The 24,404-nt window shown below is 51.8% G+C and overlaps 2 protein-coding genes across 2 annotated transcripts; both read right to left on the bottom strand.

Moving 5' to 3' along the window:
* Positions 1-649: 649 nt before the first annotated feature.
* Positions 650-12,902, bottom strand: Sema3g (semaphorin 3G). Its single transcript, XM_034499074.2, has 16 exons — positions 12,729-12,902; positions 10,277-10,437; positions 10,102-10,164; positions 9,764-9,883; positions 9,403-9,493; positions 9,171-9,287; positions 8,861-9,006; positions 8,557-8,671; positions 8,188-8,257; positions 7,749-7,893; positions 7,301-7,532; positions 7,128-7,219; positions 6,187-6,228; positions 3,970-4,204; positions 3,594-3,727; positions 650-2,334 (listed from the first exon to the last, which is right to left on the bottom strand). The coding sequence occupies exons 1-16, from the start codon at positions 12,847-12,849 to the stop codon at positions 1,870-1,872; spliced, it is 2,349 nt and encodes a 782-aa protein (XP_034354965.1). The 5' UTR covers positions 12,850-12,902; the 3' UTR covers positions 650-1,869.
* A 7,526-nt stretch (positions 12,903-20,428) lies between these two features.
* Tnnc1 (troponin C1, slow skeletal and cardiac type) lies at positions 20,429-23,774 on the bottom strand. The gene is made up of 6 exons (XM_034498325.2): positions 23,650-23,774; positions 22,186-22,216; positions 21,814-21,960; positions 21,318-21,432; positions 20,721-20,857; positions 20,429-20,635 (listed from the first exon to the last, which is right to left on the bottom strand). The coding sequence occupies exons 1-6, from the start codon at positions 23,671-23,673 to the stop codon at positions 20,604-20,606; spliced, it is 486 nt and encodes a 161-aa protein (XP_034354216.1). The 5' UTR covers positions 23,674-23,774; the 3' UTR covers positions 20,429-20,603.
* Between the last annotated feature and the right edge of the window lie 630 nt (positions 23,775-24,404).

The raw sequence follows: 24,404 nt of genomic DNA, 5'->3' as shown, positions 1-24,404 counted from the left end.
TCCCCTGTGTCTTCCAGGCCACTTCCCTAGAAGACCCTGCCCAAAGCTTGCCAAATCTAGATTCAGTCCAAACGCCACTGGGGGCTGGGTTGCCACCTTCTGTCTTCTCAGGGTCTCCTCCACCCCTTCCATCTCCTCTGTCTCCCCAACCCTTCTCCAGCTTTTACCCACTCCTCTCTCCTCTTCTTTTATCCACCAGTATCCCAAGGGACCAAACCCACAAACAGAAGGAATCTGGATTTGGGCAGGTAGATTTCAGGGCTCCTGTTTCCAGATAAGCAAAGGGTGCAAGTTTTAGAACTCAGCACCCTGCGGGGGGGAGGGGGGCGGCAGGGTAGAGGAAATAGACCCAGGGTCCTCAGGTTTGAACTTCAGTACAGCAAAAAGCTTTCTCGCTTTTTCATCTCCCCCACCCCCACCCTGCCTTCACCCTCCCCCCCCCTTTTCAAAGGAGGGAACTCAGACGTGCCTTCTTGTCTGTCTTGTGCGTCACTAACTTCTTCACCCTCGGGCTGGGAATAACTTTTCATTTAATTGTCCTCCTCCCACTCTCTGCTCCCCAGCTGCAGAAGCTGCTAATGACAAAGCTCCTCCCCTAAGCCCAGACCAGATGAGCACTTGTCACTCAGCCCCACCCCCACCCCATCCACACCCCCACCCCAGCAGCAGGATTTACCATACCAGCTTTCTTTCTTTGTGACCTCCCATAGAAAGAAAGCTGGGCTTGAACTCAGTGGTATTTATCTAGCATGCATGAGACCCCTAGATTCAATCCCAAGTACCACAAAAAAAAACCATGGGAGTCTTATAAACAAACCATCATGACCACCCTCAGTAGAGACTCCAGGGTTGGAAATATCTGGCCTGCCCTGTGGCTCCTGAACCAACTGATGTCACTTTGATTCTTGAGGACACATGCTCATGGACCTGACCCACCTCTCTCTAGTTCCTTGTGGCTCTAGACAAAGCCCAGTATGCTGATCCTGACCACTGGCTGCAGTTCTCAGAGTGTCCACTGCTAACCTCACAGGCCTGAGCCTGCCCCCTCTCACCCTTAGAAAGGTAGCCCACACTTCCCACTCCTACCCTCCAACTCCCTTCAACCTCTCTTTGGTCCACAGAACCTCCCTCTGATCCTCAGGAAGTGACTCTGATGGTGAGGTGTGGGCACCCCAGCAAGCCTGGCCTGACAATTTGGCACCTGGGAAAAGGGTATCATATTATGAGACAACTCTTCCTGGTTTAAAAAGGGAGCCAGGCCCAGGCAACCTCCAGGTTCCAGCAATTCTTGCCTCTGTGAGTATGAGATGGTAGTGGGCTGAGGTAGGGAATCATCTAGATCCCGAGGCATGGAGACAGATAAACAGTGCAACCCCACCTCCTCGGCGCCTCTACTTTCTCTCACACCTCACAGGGCAAGTGTTTCTTATCAGGTACTACCTTAGGAATCTACTTTCCCCTCCTCTGGTGGACTGCCAATATATCCCCTCAGAGCCACCCATACACCCACTCAGAGGGTCACTTAGAATGGCCATTGTTCGGCAAGCTGGGAAAGAACCACCCAACTTGCCTCTGGGCACAACCGGAAATGTGTTCCGGAAGCCACACCATCTCTGAGAACAAATAGCAGGCCCCTTGGGACTACAAGTGGTATGGAGGTGCCAGCTGCAGCCTGGGACTGAGAACACGGAGAAAGGCAGGGGTAGACTGGGGTGCAAGGCCCCTCCCACCAGCCCCTAGTTTCCTGTAGGTGGTAGAGATTGCCTCTAAGAGGTAATCAGGTGTCCGGGACTCCTCTTTCCTAGCTGGGTGGGAGCGAGATAGTGTTGAGTCCCCCAGCCCAGCCCGACCATCCCCTCCTCAGCCATCTTATGTGGCTTCTACCTCCCGGGGTGTCCGATTGTGCTCAGCCAGCACTCTGCTCTTCATCTTCTTGCCCAGCTCTAGCCCCGCCCAGCTCTTGCCTTTCGCCTGTTTTCCCTTTCCACGGAAGGAGCCTGCGCGCTCCCCCACAGCCCTGCACCATACGCGTTCACAGTACTCATTCACACGGGGCAGGTTGGCGAAACCAGTTAGCTGAAGGATGTCCTTATACCAAGTCTTGGGTGAGGCAGACGCCAGACTTCCCCAGGCTGAGGGCTCCTCTAGCCTTGGCTCCCGAAGGAACAGGCTGTCCAGCTGCACAGATGCAATCACCTCCAGGGCAAAACGAATCACAGTCTGGGAGAAGCCATGTTCCAGAGTGGTACAAGTGTAGTTTCCTGCATCAAGGCGGCTGAGCCTTCGGAACAGCAGCCCCTGATCCGTCTGTAAAACTCGCTCATCTGTCTTCACCTGTAGGGGGTGTAGGAGGGTACAGGAGACTTAAGCAAGGAGGAGTGGGGGAGAACATTCACCTCATTTTCTTTGCTCTGCTTTTCCATGGTTACCATTCTAGGGGGTCCAAGCCCTGCCTCCCTCCCCCCTTTGCCAATTCCCTCTCTCCCAAGGTTGGCCTGACCGTTTGACAAGAGCTCAGACAGACCAAGAGCTAATTTCAGGCAAGCAGGTCTCACCTTTCTGCAGAGCAGGACAAGGACCTATGAAGAAAGCTTACTGAATGGTTGTGTGTCCCCAGGTCAGAGCCCTAAGACTTTCAGAGAAGTCTGCTCGAGTACCCAGGGAGCTGAGGAGTTAGGTTTGTGTCTGTGAGGTTTTACTCTGAGCTAAAGAAAACTCTATACACACACACACACTTACACACACAGTCATGTTGGGCCTTCCCTGTCTTGGTCGCTTCTGCTCACTCCCCCACAGTGTGAGGCCCACAGCCCAAGCTTGGGGTGGGCTAAGTGCCCACTTGAGTGTGGGAGGCAAGAACTGACTCTGATTCCAAACTCTTCTGCTAGCCCTGTCTGTTCATCTGAGCGCTGAGGGTAAACCGCCTGGGTGGTTAGCATTGTGTAACCTTATTGTCTTATTGCTCTCCCTACTCCAGGGAGTCTCTCAGTGCTCAGCCCTACAGCTGGTCCCAAGCTTGCCTCCTGTGGCTCCTGATCTGGAGGAAGAGCCCCCCACCCCCCTAACCAAACCCCTCCTTTTTCTCCCTCCCCATGGGAAAGCAGTTCCAGACTCTGCTTTGCCCATACTTGGCCTCAAGCCCTAGACTGAAGCCATCTTAGGGGTTGACAAACCTTCTCAGTAAGGGGGAAAAGAAGACTTGAGCAGATAACTTGCTTCTGCGAAAAGAAGCATAAGGCTAGGATTGGGAGGTAGGGACCAGGCTTGAGGCAGAGAAGAATTAAGAAACTCTAGGGAAGGGATCCCTTCAAAGCTGAGCCACATGCATTAGCATGAGAACTTCCAGAACAACTTAGTCCCCATTCCCTCTCCTCACCCTCTGGCACCCCCACACAGACTAGGGAGGCCGGAGCTACATGCAGCCTAGGCACTCACAGAAGCAGAAATGGAGGCAGCTCCTCATAGGTACCCCAAGGTATAATACACATTTTTTCTCTGGAAGATCTTGCCTAACTCATTCCAGAGTCCCTTTCTAGAGCTTAGGGTTTGGGGTTCAGAGAGAGAAGTGAGTCTTGGGCAGGGTTTTTACTCACCTGGTCAGTCCCCTTATCCCCTGGCCTTTGTAAGAACCAGCGCACTGCAGCCTGAGGAGACTTGGGCAGGCACTCAAGGAAGGTACTGTTGTGCTCTGTGCCAAAGACTCGGATCACCAATCCCGAAGCTTCTTCTGTAGAGAGGACCAGGTCAGGTCAGCTAGGAAACCAGGAGACCCAGACTCTGAGGGCCATAGACCAACTCCCACAGGATACCTGTGTGGTGAGGACTTAGGTGACACTACCCTAAGGCTCCATGTAGTTGCACAGATAGGGAGACTAGGACCTTATTACAACAGGACTTTTCCAAGCCCATGCTTCCCAGAGATGGAGCCCAGTTCAAAGGGTGACCCACATCCCGGGGCCCACCACTCACTGTTTTGGCTCTGGCCCTGGCCCAGACACTGCACAGCAGGGTTGCCATGTCGTATGTCCTGCCGACGGAATCTGCGCTTGCCAGAGCTGGGGCGGTAGCGGGCACAGGAAGTGCCATCCCAAGCACAGTATGGGTCCCGGGCCAGGCAGCACTCAGCACAGGCACTGCCATAAGTCTCACACTGGTGCAGCTGTAGCCGGGCCACACCCAGTGGAGAGCCCACATACAGTGTTTGCTGGGGAAGAAATGCAAGCAGAGCCCCAGTGAGCTGGGCTTCACCAACAGGCTCTGAACCCCCAGGCCTTCCTGAGACCCATCAGTTTCAGGATGGTTTCCAGAACTTCTTGAATTCATTCACAAGGACAGAGATGCTGAATGTATTCCAGAGCCCATGCTAGGCTGTGAGTAGGTGGGGGTGGAGCTGGGGTCTTTTCTGTAAGAGACTTCTTCAGGCCTTCTCTGCATCCAACCTCTGCCTCTAGCCTAAGGGACTCTGTGGCTGGCCTCTGGCTTTAAAGTTGTACCTTGCAGGCATGTCTAACCTTTTGACCCTGTGATATGAAGCTGTCATCTGCAAAGTTTGTGTATGAGCAACCGAGTTACCAAAAACAAATTAGAAAAAAAAAAAAAAAAAAAAAAAGCAACTCATGTTTTAAGTAAGTTTATGAGTTTGTGTTGGGTCACATGCATGGCTGTCCTCAACTGCATGTGGCCACTGGGCTACATGTCTACAGTAATTGCATGTCTACAGTAATCCCAATACAAAAGCTGAGCTGTGGACCAGTAAGATGGCTCAGCAGAATATGGTGCTGGCCGCCTAACCTGACAATGCGAGTTTGTTCCCCTCTGCCCCACATGGTAAAAGGAGAGAACTGAGCTCCAAAAATTGCTCTCTGATCTCTATTTTTCATTTGCCATGAGAACTTTTAAGGCCCTGTAGACTCGTCACCTTGCTCACTGCAGCTTGGGCTTAGCAGGGCTTTACCAAAATAAATAAAATATATTTTAAAGTTGGGATTTACTCCCAGAGGCTAGGGATGATGGCTCAATCAAGTGCTTCAGCACAAAGACCTGAGCCCAGGTCCCATTTGCAGTTCCAGGCTGGGAAAGTAGAAACACAGGCTTTAGGGCTTGCTGGCCAGCCACTCTATCCTGATTGGCAAGCTCTAGGCCAATGATTCTGTCTCAAAAGAGATGAGTAGCACCTGAGGAGGTCCTCTGGCCTACACACACAGAGGCACACACACACAGACACACACACACAGACACACACACACACACACGCACACACAGGCACACACACACACACACACGCACAGGCACACACACACAGACACACACACACACAGGCACACACACAGACACACACACACAGACACACACACACACACACACGCACACACAGGCACACACACACACACACGCACAGGCACACACACACAGACACACACACACACAGGCACACACACACAGGCACACACACACAGGCACACACACACAGGCACACACACACACACGCACACACAGGCACACACACACACACGCACAGGCACACACACACAGACACACACACACACAGGCACACACACACAGGCACACACACACAGGCACACACACACACAGGCACACACACACAGACACGCACACACAGGCACACACACACACACACGCACAGGCACACACACACAGACACACACACACAGGCACACACACACACACACAGACACACACACAGACACACACACACAGACACACACACACACAGACACACGCACACACACACACACACACACAGACACACACACAGGCACACACACACAGGCACACACACACACACACACAGGCACACACACACACACACACAGGCACATACACACACACACACACACACACACACACAGGCACACACACACACACACACAGGCACACACACACACACAGGCACACACACACACACACACAGGCACACACACACACACACACAGGCACACACACACACACACACACAGGCACACACGCACAGGCACACACACACAGACACACACACACACAGACACACAGGCACATACATCACAGGCACACACACACACACACAGGCACACACACACACAGGCACACACACACACACAAACACAGAGGCACACACAGGCAATAGGCCCAGCTCTCCAGTGGAGTCCACAACAAGTTTAGGAGAAGGGATACAGGGGCTGGCCTTACCCTTTTGACAGAGATCTCCATCTCGGTGATGGGTGTTGGCACCTAGAGAAGGAATGGGGTCTTAGGATGGGTGGGTGAAGGTTCTGCATAGCTTCCCTGCTTTTACCATTGCCAAGGCCCGGAGGGGAGGGGGAGCCAGTTGCCCCTCACCTGATCACTGTACCTCCTGGCAGCGAAGGCTGGACAGGATTGGGGAAGGTGATGCATACCCATAGCCTCCGCTCTGGAGCAGCGGAGGCAGGAAGATGTGGAATTCCCCGCCAGGTTGCTCTCTATAATAAGTTTCAAACTAAGCTAAACTACAGAGACATGGTCTCAAAAATACAAACACATGCTGGGTGTGGTCGTGCAGGCCTTTAATCCCAGCACTCAGAAGGCAGAGGCAGGCGGATGTCCATGAGTTTGAATCCAGTTTAGTTAACATGATATACATCAGGCCAGCCAAAAATATATAGCAAGACCTTGTCTCAAAAAGATGGGGGGCGGGGAAGTGTTTCCCAGATATCCAGGAAGGTACCCTCATCCTGGCTGGTTTCCAAGAGGGAGGCTTGGCTCAGTGTTTTATTACCTCCTTCAACAATGTTCCCCAGCCATGAGCCAGCTGTCCAAAATCATTAACCTCTTATCCAGAGGCAAAAATAGCCCCCAAACACAGACAATCCCTGTCCAGTTACATGTGTGTCAGGGGAGGAGGGACTTGGAGTCTCAGCTACTTTGTCACTGCAACTTGAGCCTGACAAGGCTTTGTCAAACGTCCCCAGAGAGTAGCAGGCATCTTGAGTTCATAGCCTACTTCTCCAGCTCTCCCAGTAATTCAGTAGCATCCTGAGCCTCTTCAGGACTGTGTGCAGTATTTTGAGCCTCTCCCCTGGATTCACTTTCCTGGAGCCTACCCCAGGCCCAGGGGTGGGAGGTGGAGCCATTCATCAACCCCTGCTTACCTTAAACACCTGGAGCTCCTCCAGAACAACCTCTTCAGGTTCCCTCAAGCCACTACCCTGGAGGGCAATGACTTTGAGCACAGAACCTGAATCTGGGGAACAAAGGTTAATGAGACAAGAAGGAAGAAGTTACACCCCCCCACACAAACCTGGCTACCTCTGTTCAGCCTTACCAGTTCCTAGGAAGATGACATCATAAGTCCCATCCTCAGCCTCCACTCTGTCTACCACAATCTGGCGCAATTGCTGAGCCAAGTGAGTTTTGACCAAGACAGGGCGGCCAAGCCGAGGCCTCACAGGCTGGAACATGAGTGGGTGGTCTCGGACAAACTGCAGCACCTCATCAGGGTAGTCCTTGGTGCTGCCAAAGGGTCGGCCTGGCTGTGCAGTCATCTTGCTAGGACACTGCAAGCAGCAGCAGAGGAAACATTTGAAGTCCCTAGGATGGCACTACCCAACCTCTTTCCAACTCTAGGGGGGTCATGCACACAGCAGAGACCCTCCTCCCAAACCCTCCGGAGGCCACCACTACCGCCAAGTAGGTTGAACATAAACTGGAAGCCTTACATTCCCCTGTTATCTACTTAGGCCTCTATTGCCTGACCCTAAAAAGCTACTTACCGCACCAGGGCGGGGGAAGGGCACTTTGCCCCCATAGGGTCCCCACTGATGCTGAGGACCATCTCGGTGGGCAAAGGGCCCATTGAAGACCTCCCAGATGTCTACCATGTGGTACACACAGACAGCAAATCCCTGGAACACAGCACTGCCAAAGGCAAACAGAGACAGTGAGGCCAGGCCAAGGTGGGTTGGGAGGAGGACGACCCAACCCAAGCTGACTTCATAAGTGATAAAGATGATGACAGTGGCTGCTGAAAACAAAGACTGGGACACAGGACACAAAAGCAGAGACAAATCGGAGATGAAGACTGGAAAATAGTCACCGAATCAAGGAGAAAGACCACTGAAGGTCGGTGGAATGAGGGCAGGGGCTTAATAGAAAAACCAGCCTGGTACAGAGACCAGGGGTAGTGGGGTACAGGGGTGCATGTATGCCCACCTGATGGTGCTGAACAGTGCATACACTTCGAGGTTCTTCCCTGCCTTGGGCCACAGCAGGAACACATCCTCTGGGACACAGAAAGAGGCGTAAGTGTTATAGCTACTGCCAATGAACTGATTTAACAGCTCTGAGCGCTCCCCACTTCCAGAATCTAGGCCTGAGCCGGGCGGTGGTGGTGAACGCCTTTAATCCCAGAACTTGGGAGGCAGAGGCAGGCGGATTTCTGAGTTCGATGCCAGCCTGGTCTACAAAGTGAGTTCCAGGACAGCCAGGGCTACACAGAGAAACCCTGTCTCGAAAAACAAAAAAACAAAACAAAACAAACAAAAAAAACCAGAATCTAGGCCTGGTTGGCCATTCCCTTACCCAGCTGGTCAAAGTGAGTCTCGGCCCCACCCGGGCCAGGCACAGAGCATATCAGCCTGGCCTTGAGGAAGGTGCTCCATTTGTTCACCAGCACTCGCTGGCCGCCAGCGTCATTCTGGGGAATGGAGGGTAGAGTCAGCTTTTTGCCCTGTGAGTATGGGCCCCGCCTCTTGTTCCTCTACCCTCAACCACATAGAGAGGGATGTATGCCAGCACTGTATCCTTGCCTCAGTTTCTCTACTGTGAAAGGACAGTCTAGGAAAGAGGTCACAACAGGGGTCTTGAACCCTGCCACAGCTCTTACCACACAGACGCGGCCCACACGGCTGATGGTGACATCACCTGAGCCACCATCTGGGGACGGGACTGTCTCAGAGAAGAAGAAGTACACCTTGTCGTCGTCCCGGTCAGAGTTATCTGGGATCCGAGCAGCCATCACAAACCAGGGATCTGAGAGGGTGACACGGTAATGATGTGACAGGGGAAGCCACATGCCTCCCCCACCCTAGGAGCTGGAGGTGTGGCCTGTTCATCTTGGGCCACATTTCATCTATCTTCTCTCTTCTGCGTTAGAGGGATGGGTCCCAAGCAGCCTTGCCCTCAGGGGGCCTCACCATGTAGGAGGCTCTGGTCAGAGTCAGAACGCAGGGCTGGTCGGGGACCCCCACTCCGGAAAATCATGGCCTCACGTCCCAGGAAATCAGCAGTGAGACCTGTGTACAGTTCCCCACCTAAAAGGGACCAGAGTCAAGAGAGAGGGCCAGGCCTAGCAACCAGCCCCATCTCTTCCCAGTGCTATGCACCAACTCCCACCCTCCTGGCCCGCTCGGGCTTGATATCACCCACCTACAAAGGTGCTGGCGAAGGGACGGTTTGGCTCATGTGGGCAACGCCCCCTTCCATTTTCCACGCTGCTAGGATCCAAGTGGAGCACATGCTACACAGAGGAAGGAAAGGGGCACAGAACAGGGTCACCTGGGAAAGAAGCAGAGCCTCGAGCAGACAGTGATCTTTGCGTGCAACTGGAGCATAGGGTTGGGGGTGGGGGACGAGATCTTTATCCATGGCCTCTCTGATGGGGTCAGCACCCCAGCACAAAGGCGCCTTTCAGGCCCCTGCCCCCTCTGCCCGACCCTGGTTCAATGGGAAACGTTCAGACAGCGGGGAGGAAATGTCACAGCTTCCCAACTTCCAAGCCCAGGCTCACCTCCCCTCGATGCCCAACTGTGATGAAGGTGCAGATGGGCTGGAAGGCTCCCGTGCCGCAGGCCAGCAGGTGGGTTCGGTTATGGGGTTGTAAGACCCGCACGAAGTTGGCACACTCCGTCTGCAGGAGAAAAAAGGGGTCCGAGGGTGAGGCGCACTGTCTCCTTGGGTTCTAAGGCTCAGCTCTGCTTCATATCAGCTCTGGGGACATGGTGAGGGTCACATTCTCTCCAGATCTCTGGAAACACTTAGGACCTGCTTCAAGTCCTCCCAGCAGAGGCACCAGGGTAGTGGCTGTGGGCCATTCTGAGAACCCTGGTTCTTGCCAACAATACTCACCAAAGGGTCTTTTCCCTTCCGGACACATTCCACCTTCTGTCCTGGCTGTGGTGGCCACAAGACCTGAAACACAGCCAGCAAACAATCTCAACGCCCTTAAACTCATGGTCTCAGTTTCTCCATCTGGCCTTCACCTGGAAGTACCCACTCTTTGACCCCCATTAGTGCCGCTCACCTCCCGGGGATCTGGCCATGCCTGATCCAGTCTCAGAGAGTAAAGGGCATCTCGGCCTCCCAGAAAGAGGCGATCCCGATACTCATCCAGGTACATGACTTGGAGGTCTAGGGAGCCCCGTGGACCCAGAAAGACAGCAGAGCGGTTGGCAAACAGGAGATCTATCAGAGAGCAAAGGAAGAGAATTGGGGTCTGCTAGTGAGCCCACTTCCCCAGCCAGAAAGTGGGAACGAGGATCCCAGCTCTGCACTCACCACACACGTACTTCTGGAAAATGTTACCATCCACAGGGTTGCTACAAGGCTTTTGGGACATGGTTCTTGGGGCAAGTGGTACCAGCAGCAATCAGCTCCCACCCAACCCTGCCCGGTTTACCTTCATTCTTTTTTTTTTAAAAAAAGATTTATTCATTTACTCTATGTATGTGAGTGCTCTATCTGCATGTATGCTTTCATGCCAGAAAAGGGCATCAGGTCCCATTACAGATGGTTGTGAGCCATCATGTGGTTGCCAAGAATTGAACTCAGAACCTCTGGAAGAGCAGTCAGTGCTCTTAATCATTGAACCATCTCTCTAGTATTTTTGTTTGTTTGTTTGTTTGTTTGTTTGTTTTTTAGTGGTCCTGGATATTAAACTTAGGGCCACCCTCCATCACACTAAACACTCAAGCACTCTACCACCATACCACATCCTAACGGTCCCCTGTCCTCCATTCTTCAGACCCTTGGTTTTTCAGCTGACAGCTCCCCAGTATCCTATCAAAGTGCTTGGATCCTTGTATCCCAGCATCTTTGCTAAGTGCCCAGGGAAGACAGCCCCACCAACAGAATTATGTCAGAGAGCCTAGGGAAGAGCTAGCTAGGAGAGCCAGGAAGACGGTGGAAGAGTGTGAACGCTCCAAAGACTGGCTCCACTGGGAAGGGGGGAGGTCAGGGGAACATTCCTCAGCAGAGGGTACACCAAGACACAGGGTAGACTGGGCATGGCCAGCCTCAGAGTTGTGGACAAATGACATTCTCTCTTGTACACACTGCCCTATCAGCTGACCCCAAAGATGGAGGGATCAAGAGCCCCAAGAGTTTTGATATAGTTCCTTGGGTCTGCTTGGGGAGGTGGAAGCAAAAGTTCAGCAAAGGACTGGCAGAGTTGTCCAGAAGGGGCTGCCTGCCACCCTTGGGAAGGGCCAGAGTAAGCTTTGTCCAGAACTCCTCAGACACTTCATTCCATCCCCAAACTCATTGGTGGCCTCTTCAGGGCTCCTTGCTTGGTTAATATAGACTCTGAGACTTCCCTCTGGGAGGTTATTCCTAGTAGTCTGATCGCCCCTCAAAGCCACAGCTCCCAGAACAAAGAGTCCTTTACCCCATGGTCTCCACAGAAGCTTATGCCATTCCCCCTTCTAACTGAGGTTCCCAGGGGAAGATGATCTCCCCAAAAGAATCTGCAGAACTACTGAAATGGCTCAGTGGGTAAAGACACTTGTCATCAAACCTGACAACCTGAGCTTGATCCCCAGAGCCTTACATGGTAGAGAGAACCAGTTCCTACAAGTTGTCTTCTGACCTATACACATGTACAACATACACTGTGGCACATGTGCACCTAGACAAAACACTCTCTAACATCCTCTCTCTCAGATAGATAGATAGATAGATAGATAGATAGATAGATAGATAGATCGTGAGATAGATACATACATAGATACACAGATAGATACATAGATAGATTCAATACATTTTTGTTGAAGAAGAATCTATAATTAAATCTTAGTCTCAATTGTCTCAGAGACCATCAAAAAAAAGGCAGAACCACACAGCTAGGTTAGAACAGAGAACAGAGGACCACCTCTACACACACAGAGAGAGAGAGAGAGAGAGAGAGAGAGAGAGAGAGAGAGAGAGAGAGAGAGAGAGAGAGGAGAAGAAGAGGAGGAGGAGGAGGAAAGAGGAGGAGAAGGGAAGAGAAAAGATGGAAGGGGAAAGTTGAGACTCGCCTGGACTATAGATGGCAAGGGGATGGTCAAGTGAGTGTGGATGATAAGTCAGGGCAGGCTGCAAGAGGTGGGAGAAGCTCCTCCTTTCCCTGTTGCTCAGGACCAGAGGGACAGACTTCTACCCACTCCCTTGATGTCTGCCCAGACCCTCTTTCTACCCTTCCTCTACCCAGTCTCTCCATCCCTCTTCCTTTTCTGTGCCCATCCCTAGAGACAGCTCTCAGGGCTTTGATCTCCCTCCCTCCCTTTGTAGCAGCCTCCCCAGTTTCCCCCCTGCATAAGTCTCCCACTTCAGGATGTGTCTACCTTTCCTGCACACAGTCATTCCTAGCACATGCATTCAGGCTCTGACTAGGAAACCTGACTTTACCCAAGCTGCTGGCTGACTAAGGGATGTCCTAGAGCCCCAGACATTCGCACATACACCATGCTCACAAACAGGCCAGCGCTGGCCAGTACCTCTGTAGGAGAGCCGCAGCCGAGGCACACTGGGGCTGGGACTGGGACCAGATCTGTGGCTGTCCACATGGAACAGGAGGCTCCCCAGGAGGCAGCAGATGGCCCAAGCGGTGGGAGCCATGCTGGGAAAAAAATGAGCTGCCCTTTGAGCCAGCTGCTGGATGTAGTTTGCTCTGCTGCCACCAGGACAGCCACTTATAAGGCAGTGGCTCCACCCAATGCTGGAAGAGGCGGGGGGGGGGGGGTGGGGGGGGTGGGTGGGGGGGGGCGGGAGAGGAAGAGCGAAGCGCTCCAAGCCTGCCATCTACCCACAGTCTCCGGCCACCTCAGCTGGCCCATTCAATGCCTGTGCAGCAAACTAGCCTGCTCCCCTTTGGGAGACTCTCACGCAGCTGAAGTGTGGACAGTTTGAATGACACTCAGGTTCCAGCGAAGTGGCAAAGGGAAGGGATAACCTGAAAAGGGGTCAGGAATCAGGTGAGGGTCTGACTTTGCTCCCTGTCTCTCTAGAGACATCATCACTAGCCCTGAGTCAGCTAGGTATCCTTGACCTGGCTGTCAAGCTCTCCACTGTGCCTAAGCTACTGTGGGTAGAGGATTCATTTCTCACTTCATCCTGGTAGGGATGAAGGACTAGCTATACTTCATAGGTCTGGCACTGGTAAGGAATGAATGTCTAAGGCAATGGTTCTCAACCTGTGGGTCATGACCTCTTTGAGGGTCAAATGAATTTTTCACAGAAGTCACCTAAGACCATCTGAAAACACCTATATGTACATTACAATTCATAATGTTAACAAAATGACAGTTATAAAGTAGCAATGAAAATAATTTCATGGTTGGGGATCAGATCATCACAACATGAGAAACTGTATTAAAGGGTCACAGCATTAGGAAGGCTGAGAACCACTGAACTAAAGTCTCCTACCCAGTTTTCCCCAGGCTTCACAGCCCCTTTCTGAGTCTACAAGGCTCTAACTCAGCTTAGCAGGCTTGCTCTGAGGTAAGGGACAAGGTTTATTCGGTGCTTAGGAGAACTTCTATGGTCTTGCTTCCTTCAGGCCCCAGTCCTTTAGAGGCCCAGGGACCAGAGCATAACAGGTCAGTGGTGAGTTCTTCCCAAGCCCACAGGTTCCATATACCATGGCTCTGCTCATACAGGGGTCACTGTTCTGCCCTAAACTCCAGTGTGGAGTGCGTGACAAGGATCCAGAGAGAAGATGCACCAAGGAACTGAATCTGGGTAAGTGGGAACCCCCAAACCCTCCTTTCAGAGCAGTTTCTGGACCTGCTGCCTCCACCTCTCCCCTCCCCCTCCCCTGAACCCTCCTTTTAGAACCCATGATCTTCAAAGATCCTGGGTGTTCTAAACCCAGGATTCTAGAAACGCCGGTAGGGTGGGCCTCCCAGATGGAATGGCCTGAGACCTCAGAAAGTGGGCATCAGAATGTTCACCACCAACCTTTCAAAGAGAGTCACAACTAAGATCACAGAAGGCTGAGAACAGGCTCAGCTCAACCCTGGAACCCTCTTTTGCTGCTGGTACTACTGGAGGGCTAGAGTCCTGGGACCCTACCTCCCACCCTATCTCTTCTTTACAGAGGAAACAGATTAGTCCCTAGCTCAGCACGAGAAGAACCCATGGTTTGCAACTTCACCTTCCTGTTCCCCTGGACCCTAGAACATTAATACGGTGGGGGTTTCTTACTAAGGTGGGGGAAGCAGATCAGGGGCTGCTCAGAGACACCAACAACTGGCTTTATTCCACCTCTGCCTCTGAGTCTGCTGAAGAACCCTAACCAATGGCCTTTGTTTTCTGGATCTGCCTTCTCCTGAGGCAAGGACCAGCCATCCTGGATATGAACTTACAAACTGAAGAACAGTGCCTTTACAGGGCTGCTATAGTGGTGGTTCTGTCCTGGGATCTCAGTAGGGTGGAGACATTCTGCCTTCAGCTCCCTGGGGAAACGTTGTAGTACCTAGACCAGGCTGAGAGGCCTTATGCCTTGCTTGAGATTGTGATGAACAGGCAGCCCTTCAGCCAGCATGTGGCCCTAAGCTGAGGCTGTGAGCAGGAGACCAAACTACTTTTCGATCCACCACCCTTGGGGTCTCTACTCAGCCAGACCTTTAGCTGTAGCTGTAGGAAGGGCTGTGTCTACCTGGACAGGCATGTGGGGTAGGCAGGCTACTTCACATCACAGAAGAAGCCTGGAAATCCAGACTCAAAGTGTGCGGACCCAGTCAGATTTCTCATCCTTTCATCTCCTATCCCTCCCTCCCTTCTCCTTCTGTTCCTCAGTTTCCCAGGCTAGAGAACAGGCTAGAGGGCTTTCCTAAAAGGCCCTTCCCGAAGGCACAGGTCAGCGAGCCTAGCACAGACACCCCATGCCACCTAATGGACAAAGGTGGAACTTCATGACAGAGCAAAAGTGCCAATCTATATTTGTGCTGAAACCATCTCCTGAGGAATCCAGTTACCTAGGAAGATGCTCCAGTGGTTTCTTCTAATGGGAAAAACCTTAAGGAGGCTTCATGGGGAAAGCACTACCTGGGCAAAGGATGACGTAACTCAGCAGTAGGGAGGACAGAATTAGGTGATGCACACAAAAGTGCTGTGGCCTTAGCTTCAGGGAGCTGGGGCACCCTGGGTTGATTCATATGTGATGTGTGTGTTCCTACAGCAGGTGCCAGCAGGTGGATGCACACAGGGTCGTATAGCCTAGCTATTCCTGGGTAGAATTCTGAGGCAGTAATGCCGGAAGGATCAATTGGTCCTTAACCAACATGGCCTTTTATAGAATTCCCTTCAGCAGATGGGTCACCATTTCCCTTCATCTCTCCCAGAACTATCCCTGCCCCTGGCAGCTGATGAGGAGAAAGCCAGGGTGGGCAGAGACATTTCCTCTCTCCCTAATGCTTCTCCTGGGCACTTCTCATTTCTAAACCCCAGGCGCATGGCTACTGGGGGCAGTACTAGGCAAAGAGGCAGCAGTAGCAGGCTCAGCCATCGTCTTCCTTCCACCACAGTGGGCTTGATTCTGTTCCTTTCCCATTAGCACTCACCACCGTCACCCTCTGTCTCCCACACATGCCCCAGTCACTCTTGGTCCACCAGGCCATGCCTTCCTTCCTCCGGGTTCCACCACTACACTCAGTCCCCACACCCACACTGCCATCTGTACCACAGTCTTTCTCTCATGGAGGCCACTTGCCTACCACCACCCGCCCCCCCCCCAACACACATTGAATCAAACCTCACTCTCCTTGCCCAGTTCAAATCTTGGGCCTAGCACTATGACCCAGCCTTGTGGACAATGGTGACTGAGTTGTTCTGCTTCTTTGTTACCTGTGACAGGTTTTTCTCATCAGCACACCAGTCACTCTCCACCCATCCCCAGACAGCCCTCTTCTTCCTTCAGCCCCTGCCCCTTTCTCTCTGCCCCCATCCCTTCCTCTGTACTCCTGCCCCTTTCTCTCTGCCCCTGTCCATTCCTCTGTGCCCCTGCCCTCCCTCTGTACCCCTGTCCCTTTCTCTCTGCCCTGTCCCTTTCTCTGTGCCCCTGTCCATTCCTCTGTACCCCTGTCCATTCCTCTGTACCCATGACTCTTCCTCTGTACCCCTGCCCCTTCCTCTGGCTCTGGTCTGCTGTCCACACCGTTCACCACCTCCCCTGCTTCCGCTCTCTTCCTTCAGGCCCCTCTACTCTAGCTTCCACCCCACTGCTCCACTAGGACCCCCCCCCCTTGCAGATAGCTAAGGCCTAGGAGGAGGGAAGAGGGAGGACTCCAATTCTAAGACCCTGAGCCATCAGCTGTTGTCCAGGCTGTTTCACCCACTGACTCTTGTCCATATGTCCTTCCAACTGTCTATGTGTCCTTCCCAGCTGCTCATTTTAGGTTCAGAAACCTGGTCTCTGCCACTGTTCCCAGGGGTGTCATTTATGGACAAAACTAGCAAAGGGTCTCTGCTCTGCTGACGCCTCTCTTCCTGGTTCTCACTCTGCCCCTTCTGCTCCATCCATCTGGTTCCGTCTTCCCACCAGCCTGTTGCAGGGCCACCTCAACTTTGTTCTCCAGGTTTCTTGTAATCAAGTCATCAGAAATGCACTACCTAAATTTTAACCAGAGGAAACCCACCAGAACTCCGATAAAGTCAACAAAAGAGCCACCCTGGCAGCTGGGGAGATTACTCCATCTAATCTGAGTCTGATCCCAGAGCCAACTTAATAAAACGGGTGTGATGGCACGCTCTTGTAATCCCAGCACGTGGGAGGCAGGGGCAGGAGATCCCTGGGATGCACTGGGCAGTCAGGCTAGACTAGTCAGTGAGTTCTAGGTCAAGGAAAGACTCTGTCTCAGAAAATAAGCTGGAGAGAACCTGAGGAATAATACTCTGAAGCTGACCTCTGGCCTACACACAGACACACACAGAGACATACAAACAGAGACACATACACACGAACACACACAGATACATAGATACATATGGAGACACACAGACACAGAAAGACACACACAAAGACACATAAAGATACACACAGACACATGCTAAAGAGGGAGTTTCAGGACAGCCAGAACCACATAAACACTATCTAACTCAAAAACAAAACAAAACATTTAAGTTCAAGTCAGTGTAGTTTTCACATCTGAAGTCCCAACACTTGGGAGGTGAGGTAGGAGGCCAGCAAACTTGAGCCTAACCTGAACTACATTGAGAGACCTTGTCAAATTCTAGGGAAGCTGGCTGAAGTAGTAGAGAGCCATTCAATATTTTTGCGCTTATACATCCGTGTACGTGTGTGAGCGTGGGAAGGGGCCTGCCACTATGCATGTGAAGGTCAGAAAACAACTTGCAAAAAGACTCCCACCGACCCTCTGAGACAGGTTAGTTCTCTATGTGATAGGAAAGAACAGAACAGTAAAAAGTCCATTGGGTCCCAGGGATTAGACTCAGGTCATCCAGCTGGGTCGCAGGTGCCTTTACCCCGTGAGGCGTCTCCCTGGGCTGAAAACAGGAGTATTTGTGCCATTTCTGCAACGTTTGAAAGTTTAGAATTTCACAAAAAGATAAATACCTAAACTGAATACAAAGAAACATCTATCCCCCAAAACCTCTGATCTAAACCTGTGGCTGCCTAGGCTTCCATACCTCAAGAAATGTCAGTGTGACCAAAACTCGAAGGGCCACCCTGGAGTCCCTGGTCCTCTCAAGTTCAAGCCTTCAACAATTACTTTTACTAGTTTCAAAATATTCCCCAAACCCAAGACCTTCTGTAAGGGCATCCCACAGCACCAAGAGCCACTCTGCTGTCCCTCCCGGCCACTGGCAGGCCTCCTGGTGCTCTCAGAGCTCTCCTCCCTTCTGCAGCCCCAAGTGCCTCACTCCTTATGTAAGCTGAGCTGCTCAGGAGCGTGCCGTGTAGAGTCTATTGGTAAATTGTCCTGTGCTGTTTAAGCTTGTTGAAAGTGGACTCTGGGAGCAAGGGGAGGCTCTTCTGTACCAGATTCCAGCATGTTTATTTCAAATATTCTCCAAAATATTTCCTGTGGCAAACTCGCCCCCTAGCTCTGCAACAGGAGAGAGAGATAAGTCTAAGAGTAAAAAACACTGTGTCCTTGAGAATAGCCAGAAGGTCAACCATATCCAACTGATATTACTACTATTTAATCCTATAATGTAAAACGCCCACAGTGAGGCTGAAGCCGTGAGGAAGAAGGCTCCACTGGGAACATCTGGCTGTTTCAGCTTGTCCCGTTGGATTCTACTGGATGTTGTGAGGGCCGGTTTGATGTTATCTATCTGCTGCTCTGTGTTCTTTTACTAGGAAACCTCACACTGAAAAAAACAGTCTCCTCTACCCAAGACTCTCTGGATGGGAAACTCCAGATGGTTGCCCAAACAGGGCTTCCCCAGTTGATTTCAGCTGGATGGCTATAATCTCCTTTTGATGGTATTTTCTGTCTGTGCTCCCAATGGTGCTGAGAGAGCATCTCTGTTGAGTGTTTTGACTACCTGGCTTGATCCTGCCAGCTAGCTGCTGCTTCTCTCTATCTGGGACTCACTATTCTTTTTACCTTTGCTTTCTACATGCTTACTAAACTCATTTGTAAACCGAAGGCAGACTATTGTAGATCACTCCCTAAGCATGACAAAACAGGAGGCCTGGCACTGCCCACCTCTCCCCAAAGCAGCTGGGGCCAGGCTTCCATCCGGTTTGAGACGCATTCCAAGTCTTTCCCGTCATGCACCCCACAGTTGTTTTACTGGTGTTCTTTGGGGTTCAGCTCAAAACCACCTCTTCTAGGAATCATTCCAAGATGACTTTATGTCAGGCCAGCACACCTGCTTTTCTCTCTGAATTTCTTTGTCTTCCCATTTTCTAGCATTGGCTAGACATTCTGTGAGATTAGGAATGAGGCCTCACTCTGATGTACCACAGCCTCTAACCCTATAACTGCAGACAGGGTGTGTGGACAGGCCACTGAACGATGTACTCTGCAGGCTGCACCACCCACTGTGGCTCCTCCTCCTCTGGGACATCAGCCTTGCTGGGTCACTCTGAATGTCTTCATAGGACCCCAAGCTCTCCAGTTCCCAACCCCAAAGGCAGATCGATGAGGTCCCTCTCCACTCTTCCCATGGCTTTGCAGGAACTGGGAACTCCCAGCAACTCTTGCCTGGCCAGAGGGATGTCTAGAATTTCAAGACTATCTCTGGAATGTGCAGCCTGTCTGGAGAATGCTTAGGTTGGGGCACAGGTGCAGAGGCAATACAGTAACAGGGCGGAGCAAGGACAGCTGCTGGCATTCTGGCTGGATCCTGGTTGTCATTATCAGCTGTCTCTCCTGAAGGTATTGCTACCAATACCTCCACTTCCTTGTAAACCCCCAACTTCCCCTCCCTAGTCACTGTTCTGACTGCAGCTCTGACCTGCTGGATGCCCTTTCCCTACACACCACCTCTAAACTGGGGATGTCACCAGACCTCAGGCCCTGAGACCAGGTGGGTGACTGGAGGCCAGCCTCAGAGGGCCAAAGGAACGAGACAGTACGTCCATTTGAACCTGGTCTGTCAGTCAGAGTCCTTGGTTGTCTGCAAGGTAGCTGAGTCCTCCTGCAAATTTGCCAGGTGACCTTGGCTCTCTGGGCCATAATAAGTGGCCCAGAAATAAGTGCTAGAGGGTGGAGCAAACTACACATTCCCCAGAGGCAGGGAGTCAGTATTCCTGGTGAAAACCTGCAAGGAAGTGGGAAGACAGTGCTGTAAGCCTGCTGGGTCTCAGGAGACTTAGCTTCATTCCAAACAGGATGGAGAGGCTGCTGTGCCAAGGAGCATCCAGTGCCCTGGCAACTAACTGCTCCCCTCCTGAGGGAGTATCTGTTGGCTGAGCCTGGCAGTTCACCCCCAGTGGGAAAGTGGGAACGGGTAACTCTGAAGGAAGGTCAAATGTCTACTCCACCTTTCACGAACTCCAGGAGCTTGTTAAAATGCAGGCTCTGGGGCTACAGCAGAGCCCGGTCATCGGTGGGGTACAGAGCAAGATGTCTCTGACTTAATGAAAGTTCTCCTGCAGAAGGTGGGTTGAACAGTTAGAATACAGGCTCTGCCGCCGACCTGATAGGCATGGTATCATCAGGCAGGAGAGAACCCCGAGAAAAGACTATGACCCCAGGAAAATCAGACCAAGATACCAGGCCTCTGGAAAGCAAGGATTTATTTGCATTTCCCAGGACAGGAAAGGGGAGAGAGTCCAGAAGGGCCAAGGTTCAAGGACACAACCAGGTTCAGAGTCTAGAGAACCCGGCTGCACTCCTACCACAGGGTCTGGCTGGAGAAGAACAGGCAGGGGCAACTTTGTGCAAAATCAGTGTCTACTCTACACCCTTCATGAATTCCAGGAACTCTGTGGAAAGAGGACATGTATGTGTCAGCAGTGAGAACGGAGTGAAGGATGGACAAGAGGGGACCTGGTCCTCCCACCCACTCACCATCATAGTCGATTCGGCCGTCATTGTTCTTGTCACCATCCTTCATGAGCTCCTCAATGTCATCTTCTGTAATGGTCTCACCTGTGGCCTGCAGCATCATCTTTAGTTCATCTAAGTCAATGTAGCCATCAGCATTTCTACAGGGAGAGCAAGGGGCATCTCAGAGCCCAGGAGAAGCGGGGAGGAGGAGGAAGAAGGGGGAGGGGGAGGGGGAGGAGGGAGAGAGGACAGGGACACTAGAGATGGGCACTTCTGTGTTTCATCACATAGGATGGAAAACAAAGACTGCAGAGTATGCAGCCTGGGATCTGAGACTACTCTTTCTTTCTTTCTTTCTTTCTTTCTTTCTTTCTTTCTTTCTTTCTTTCTTTTTCTTTTTCTTGTTTGTCTTTGTTTTTTTTCCAGGCAGGGTTTTTCTGTGTAGTCCTGGCTGTCCTGGAACTCATTCTGTAGACCAGGTTGACCTCGAACTCAAAGATTCACTTGCTTCTGTCTCCTGAGTGCTGGAATTAAAGGTGTGAACCACCACTGCCTAGCTGAGACTACCCCTTTCTCCTCTCTGGTTGGGTCAGGGTCAGAAGCCAAGCAAGTTCTCACTTGTCAAACATGCGGAAGAGATCCGACAGCTCCTCCTCAGACTTCCCTTTGCTGTCATCCTTCATGCACCGAACCATCATGACAAGGAACTCATCGAAGTCCACTGTGCCACTGCCTGTGGGTAGGTAGGCAGCAGGGTCGGAGAGAGAGAAGGGTTAACATTCTGGCAGTGGGCCCCTAACACAAGCACACACACACACACACACACACACACACACACACACCAACACTATAGGGCTAGTGTGTTCCTTTGCACACTCCTCTTGTTTGAGATAGAACATTGCTCTGCAGTCCAAGCTGGCCTGGAGCTCTCTATGTGGCCCAATCAGACTGGCTTCAAACTCATCGAAGTTCTACTGCCTCAGCCTTCTTGGGATTGCAGTACGAGTTATTTGTCAAGTTTCTGGATGAGATGATTAAGATATAGAGAGAAGGTAGCTCCTGGCCAGTGAGCCCAGGAGCATGTGTGGAGCCTGAAATGGGTGAAGGGACTCACCATCCTCATCTACTTCATCAATCATCTCCTGCAGCTCCTCAGGTGTGGGGTTCTGGCCCAGCATCCTCATCACCTTGCCCAGCTCCTTGGTGCTGATGCAGCCATCCTCCGCGCCCAGGACAAAGATATCAAAGGCAGCTTTGAACTCTGTGTCCGACATAGGGTGAGAAGATTGGATCAGTAGTCAGGACACTAGAAATCTAGGTCCCTGGGGCCACTAGCAAATTGTCCACCTCCCTTCGAGAGTTCTTTGAGGTCATAGCAAGCAAGAAGAACCCTCAGATTGTAGCCTCTAATTTGGGGTTCTTTCCTGAAAAGGCATCCCCACTCCCCCCACTTAGCCCTGCTGTCCTCTCAGTGGGAGACACTTACCATTCTTCTGCTCTTCTGTCAACTGCTCTACCTAGAGAGGAAAGGGGAACTCAGGACCCAGACTCAGGCCTTAGCAGAGACTGCTGTAGAGACTGACCCATTCTACAGATGGGGAGGATGAGAACAGAAGGAGGTATATATTCCCAAATTACAGACAAAGTCCTCAGTCCACCTTTCCTGCCCCCAAAGCCCTAAGGTGACCCAGCTGGCTTCCCAGAGGCTGGGCTAGGGCCAAGGTGACAGGCAGCACCCCTCCCAGGACTGAGGTGTCCTGAGTAACAATACTCAATGACCATTCCATGCCCTTTAGGTCATCCTAATGAAACTTAAACTGCATGGCCTGAGAGACAGCTGTCCCTCAGGTTGAGACAATAAAACTAACGTGGGGGCGAGCAAAGCCACCCACTGTAACCTGACCAGGGTGGCCACTGAGCTATTTTTAAAGGGGGACAAAGTTAAACCTGGTGATTGTTCTGGGGACTTTGGTATGCAGGGGGTGGGGCAGTGTTATCTGCCCCCCTGGCCTACTGGTGCTGCCTCAGGAGCCAAAATTAGTCCCCAGCCCCGCCAGGCCTTGTATGGGCACTGGGTGGAGGGCCACCCCCCTACTCCACTCCAACTCCACAGACTCCTACAAGATAGCCAAGGATACCATAGGAACCAGCTGCAGCCCTTCCCTGCTCACAAGTGGGGCCATATTCTGGGGGTTGGGAGAGAATTTCCTGGGAACAGCTGTTTGCTAGGATTTTCTTGTCCCTAGAGCAGGTATATCAAAAGCCCCTCAGTGTCCCCAGGAAATTGAAGAGTCTTAAGGTCACTGTTCTCAAACCCTGACTCTTATCACTTTCAACTCCTACCTAAGCCCTGAGCCTGCCAGGGACTGAGGTTTCAACAATTCGTTCCTTCTCCCCTACTCCTCCCCAGGCCTGTGCCTTCAAATCACCTCTCCATCCCAAAACTCCAGTTCTCCACCCTCTCACAATTTCCTCCTACCTTCTACAGCCTCCTCAGCCAGCTACGGGGCTAGAGGAGCGTGGCAGATCTGAGCATGTAAGAAGCAGATTGTGAGAAGTAGAAGTTGGGGGGGGGGGCGGCTGGAGACACACAGAGAGACAAGGACTCCGAGACACAGTGAGGAAGGAACAGAGATGGACAGACCTTGAGAAACATCAAAAAATGTCTAAAGAGTAGCCAAGACAGTGATGGCTAGACATTTAGAAGCAGAGGGAGACACAGGATGCTGAAAGCTGAGACCACACCCTCTAGCCACATTGACAAACCCCAAAACGGCTTGCTACCTTTTCTGCATCCCCCAAATGTCAGCTTGAGAGGCTGGGCTACAGGTGTGTGGGAGCCCTTTTGAGTCCTCCATCACTTCCCTAGGGTACCCCTACCCCCCATTCTTAGCTGAGTGAACCCCCAGTGGACCTACCCACCCCAACCCCTTAAAGATTCATTTCTCACCGCAGCTTTGTAGATGTCATCCATGCTGGCGACAGCTCACAGGACAGGCTACTAGGGTTGCCAGCCAGCCAGCCCTCGGCCTGGGCTTAAATAGCCCTGCCTCCCTCCACCTCCTGCTGCATTCCCAGCCCAGCCCACCACTGCCTGTAATATCCTCCACCCCCTCCCTGGTCCCTGTAATCTCAGGCTGGCCAAAGTCCCTGTATCCTCTGCCTAGGGCCAGGAGCTATGAAGGACTATAAGGATCAGGTCTCTTGCCTTCTGTTCTCTAGACACCCCCCCCCCCCCCCCGGCCAGGGAAGTCTCAAGAAAAAAAGAATTTATAATTTATTGCTTTTATTTATGAGTCATCTATCTCTCTCTGCTATCTAGGTTCCCAGGACTAAACTCAAGTTTTCAGGTTTGGGAACGAGCATCTAAATTACATATATATGTGTATGTATATGCATATGCATATATGTATTCTCATAATCTCAACAGCCTCATCTCATAGCCTCAGGAAAAGTTTCCTGAGTGAATGAGAACATGAGCCCAGGCCCACACGGGAAATGTGAAGTAGTGGGCTCCAGCTAGGCCGGGTCTCTAAAAACAGTTCAATATTCTATGCAATCAGAGAGGTGGGTGGTAACACCCCTATTTTACAGATGAGGAAAGAAGAGACTCTCAGATGGACAGTGACTTGCCTGAGGTCAGGCTGACTAGAGAATTCCCCACCTTATATTACACGCTCCCCCCATACTCCCCCCCCCCCCGAG

The sequence above is a fragment of the Arvicanthis niloticus genome, chromosome 3 (genome assembly GCF_011762505.2).
Source record: "Arvicanthis niloticus isolate mArvNil1 chromosome 3, mArvNil1.pat.X, whole genome shotgun sequence".
Classification (NCBI taxonomy): Eukaryota; Metazoa; Chordata; class Mammalia; order Rodentia; family Muridae; genus Arvicanthis; species Arvicanthis niloticus.
The sequence above is the reverse complement of the archived record's forward strand: the minus strand, read 5'-3'. Positions and strand labels throughout refer to the sequence as shown.

What these genes read in the sequence shown, in the direction of transcription:
- Sema3g (XM_034499074.2), bottom strand. Translation starts at nt 12,849, where the DNA reads ATGGCTCCCACCGCTTGGGCCATCTGCTGCCTCCTGGGGAGCCTCCTG. An exon ending in CTTCGCCAGCACCTTTGTAG is followed by an intron (nt 9,288 to 9,402) that starts GTGGGTGATATC and finishes GGTCCCTTTTAG; the next exon opens with GTGGGGAACTGTACACAGGT. An exon ending in CCAGGGCCAGAGCCAAAACA is followed by an intron (nt 3,728 to 3,969) that starts GTGAGTGGTGGG and finishes TCCTCTCTACAG; the next exon opens with AAGAAGCTTCGGGATTGGTG.
- Tnnc1 (XM_034498325.2), bottom strand. Translation starts at nt 23,673, where the DNA reads ATGGATGACATCTACAAAGCTGCG. An exon ending in GACAGAAGAGCAGAAGAATG is followed by an intron (nt 21,961 to 22,185) that starts GTAAGTGTCTCC and finishes TGTCGGACACAG; the next exon opens with AGTTCAAAGCTGCCTTTGAT. An exon ending in TGATGAAGTAGATGAGGATG is followed by an intron (nt 21,433 to 21,813) that starts GTGAGTCCCTTC and finishes ACCTACCCACAG; the next exon opens with GCAGTGGCACAGTGGACTTC.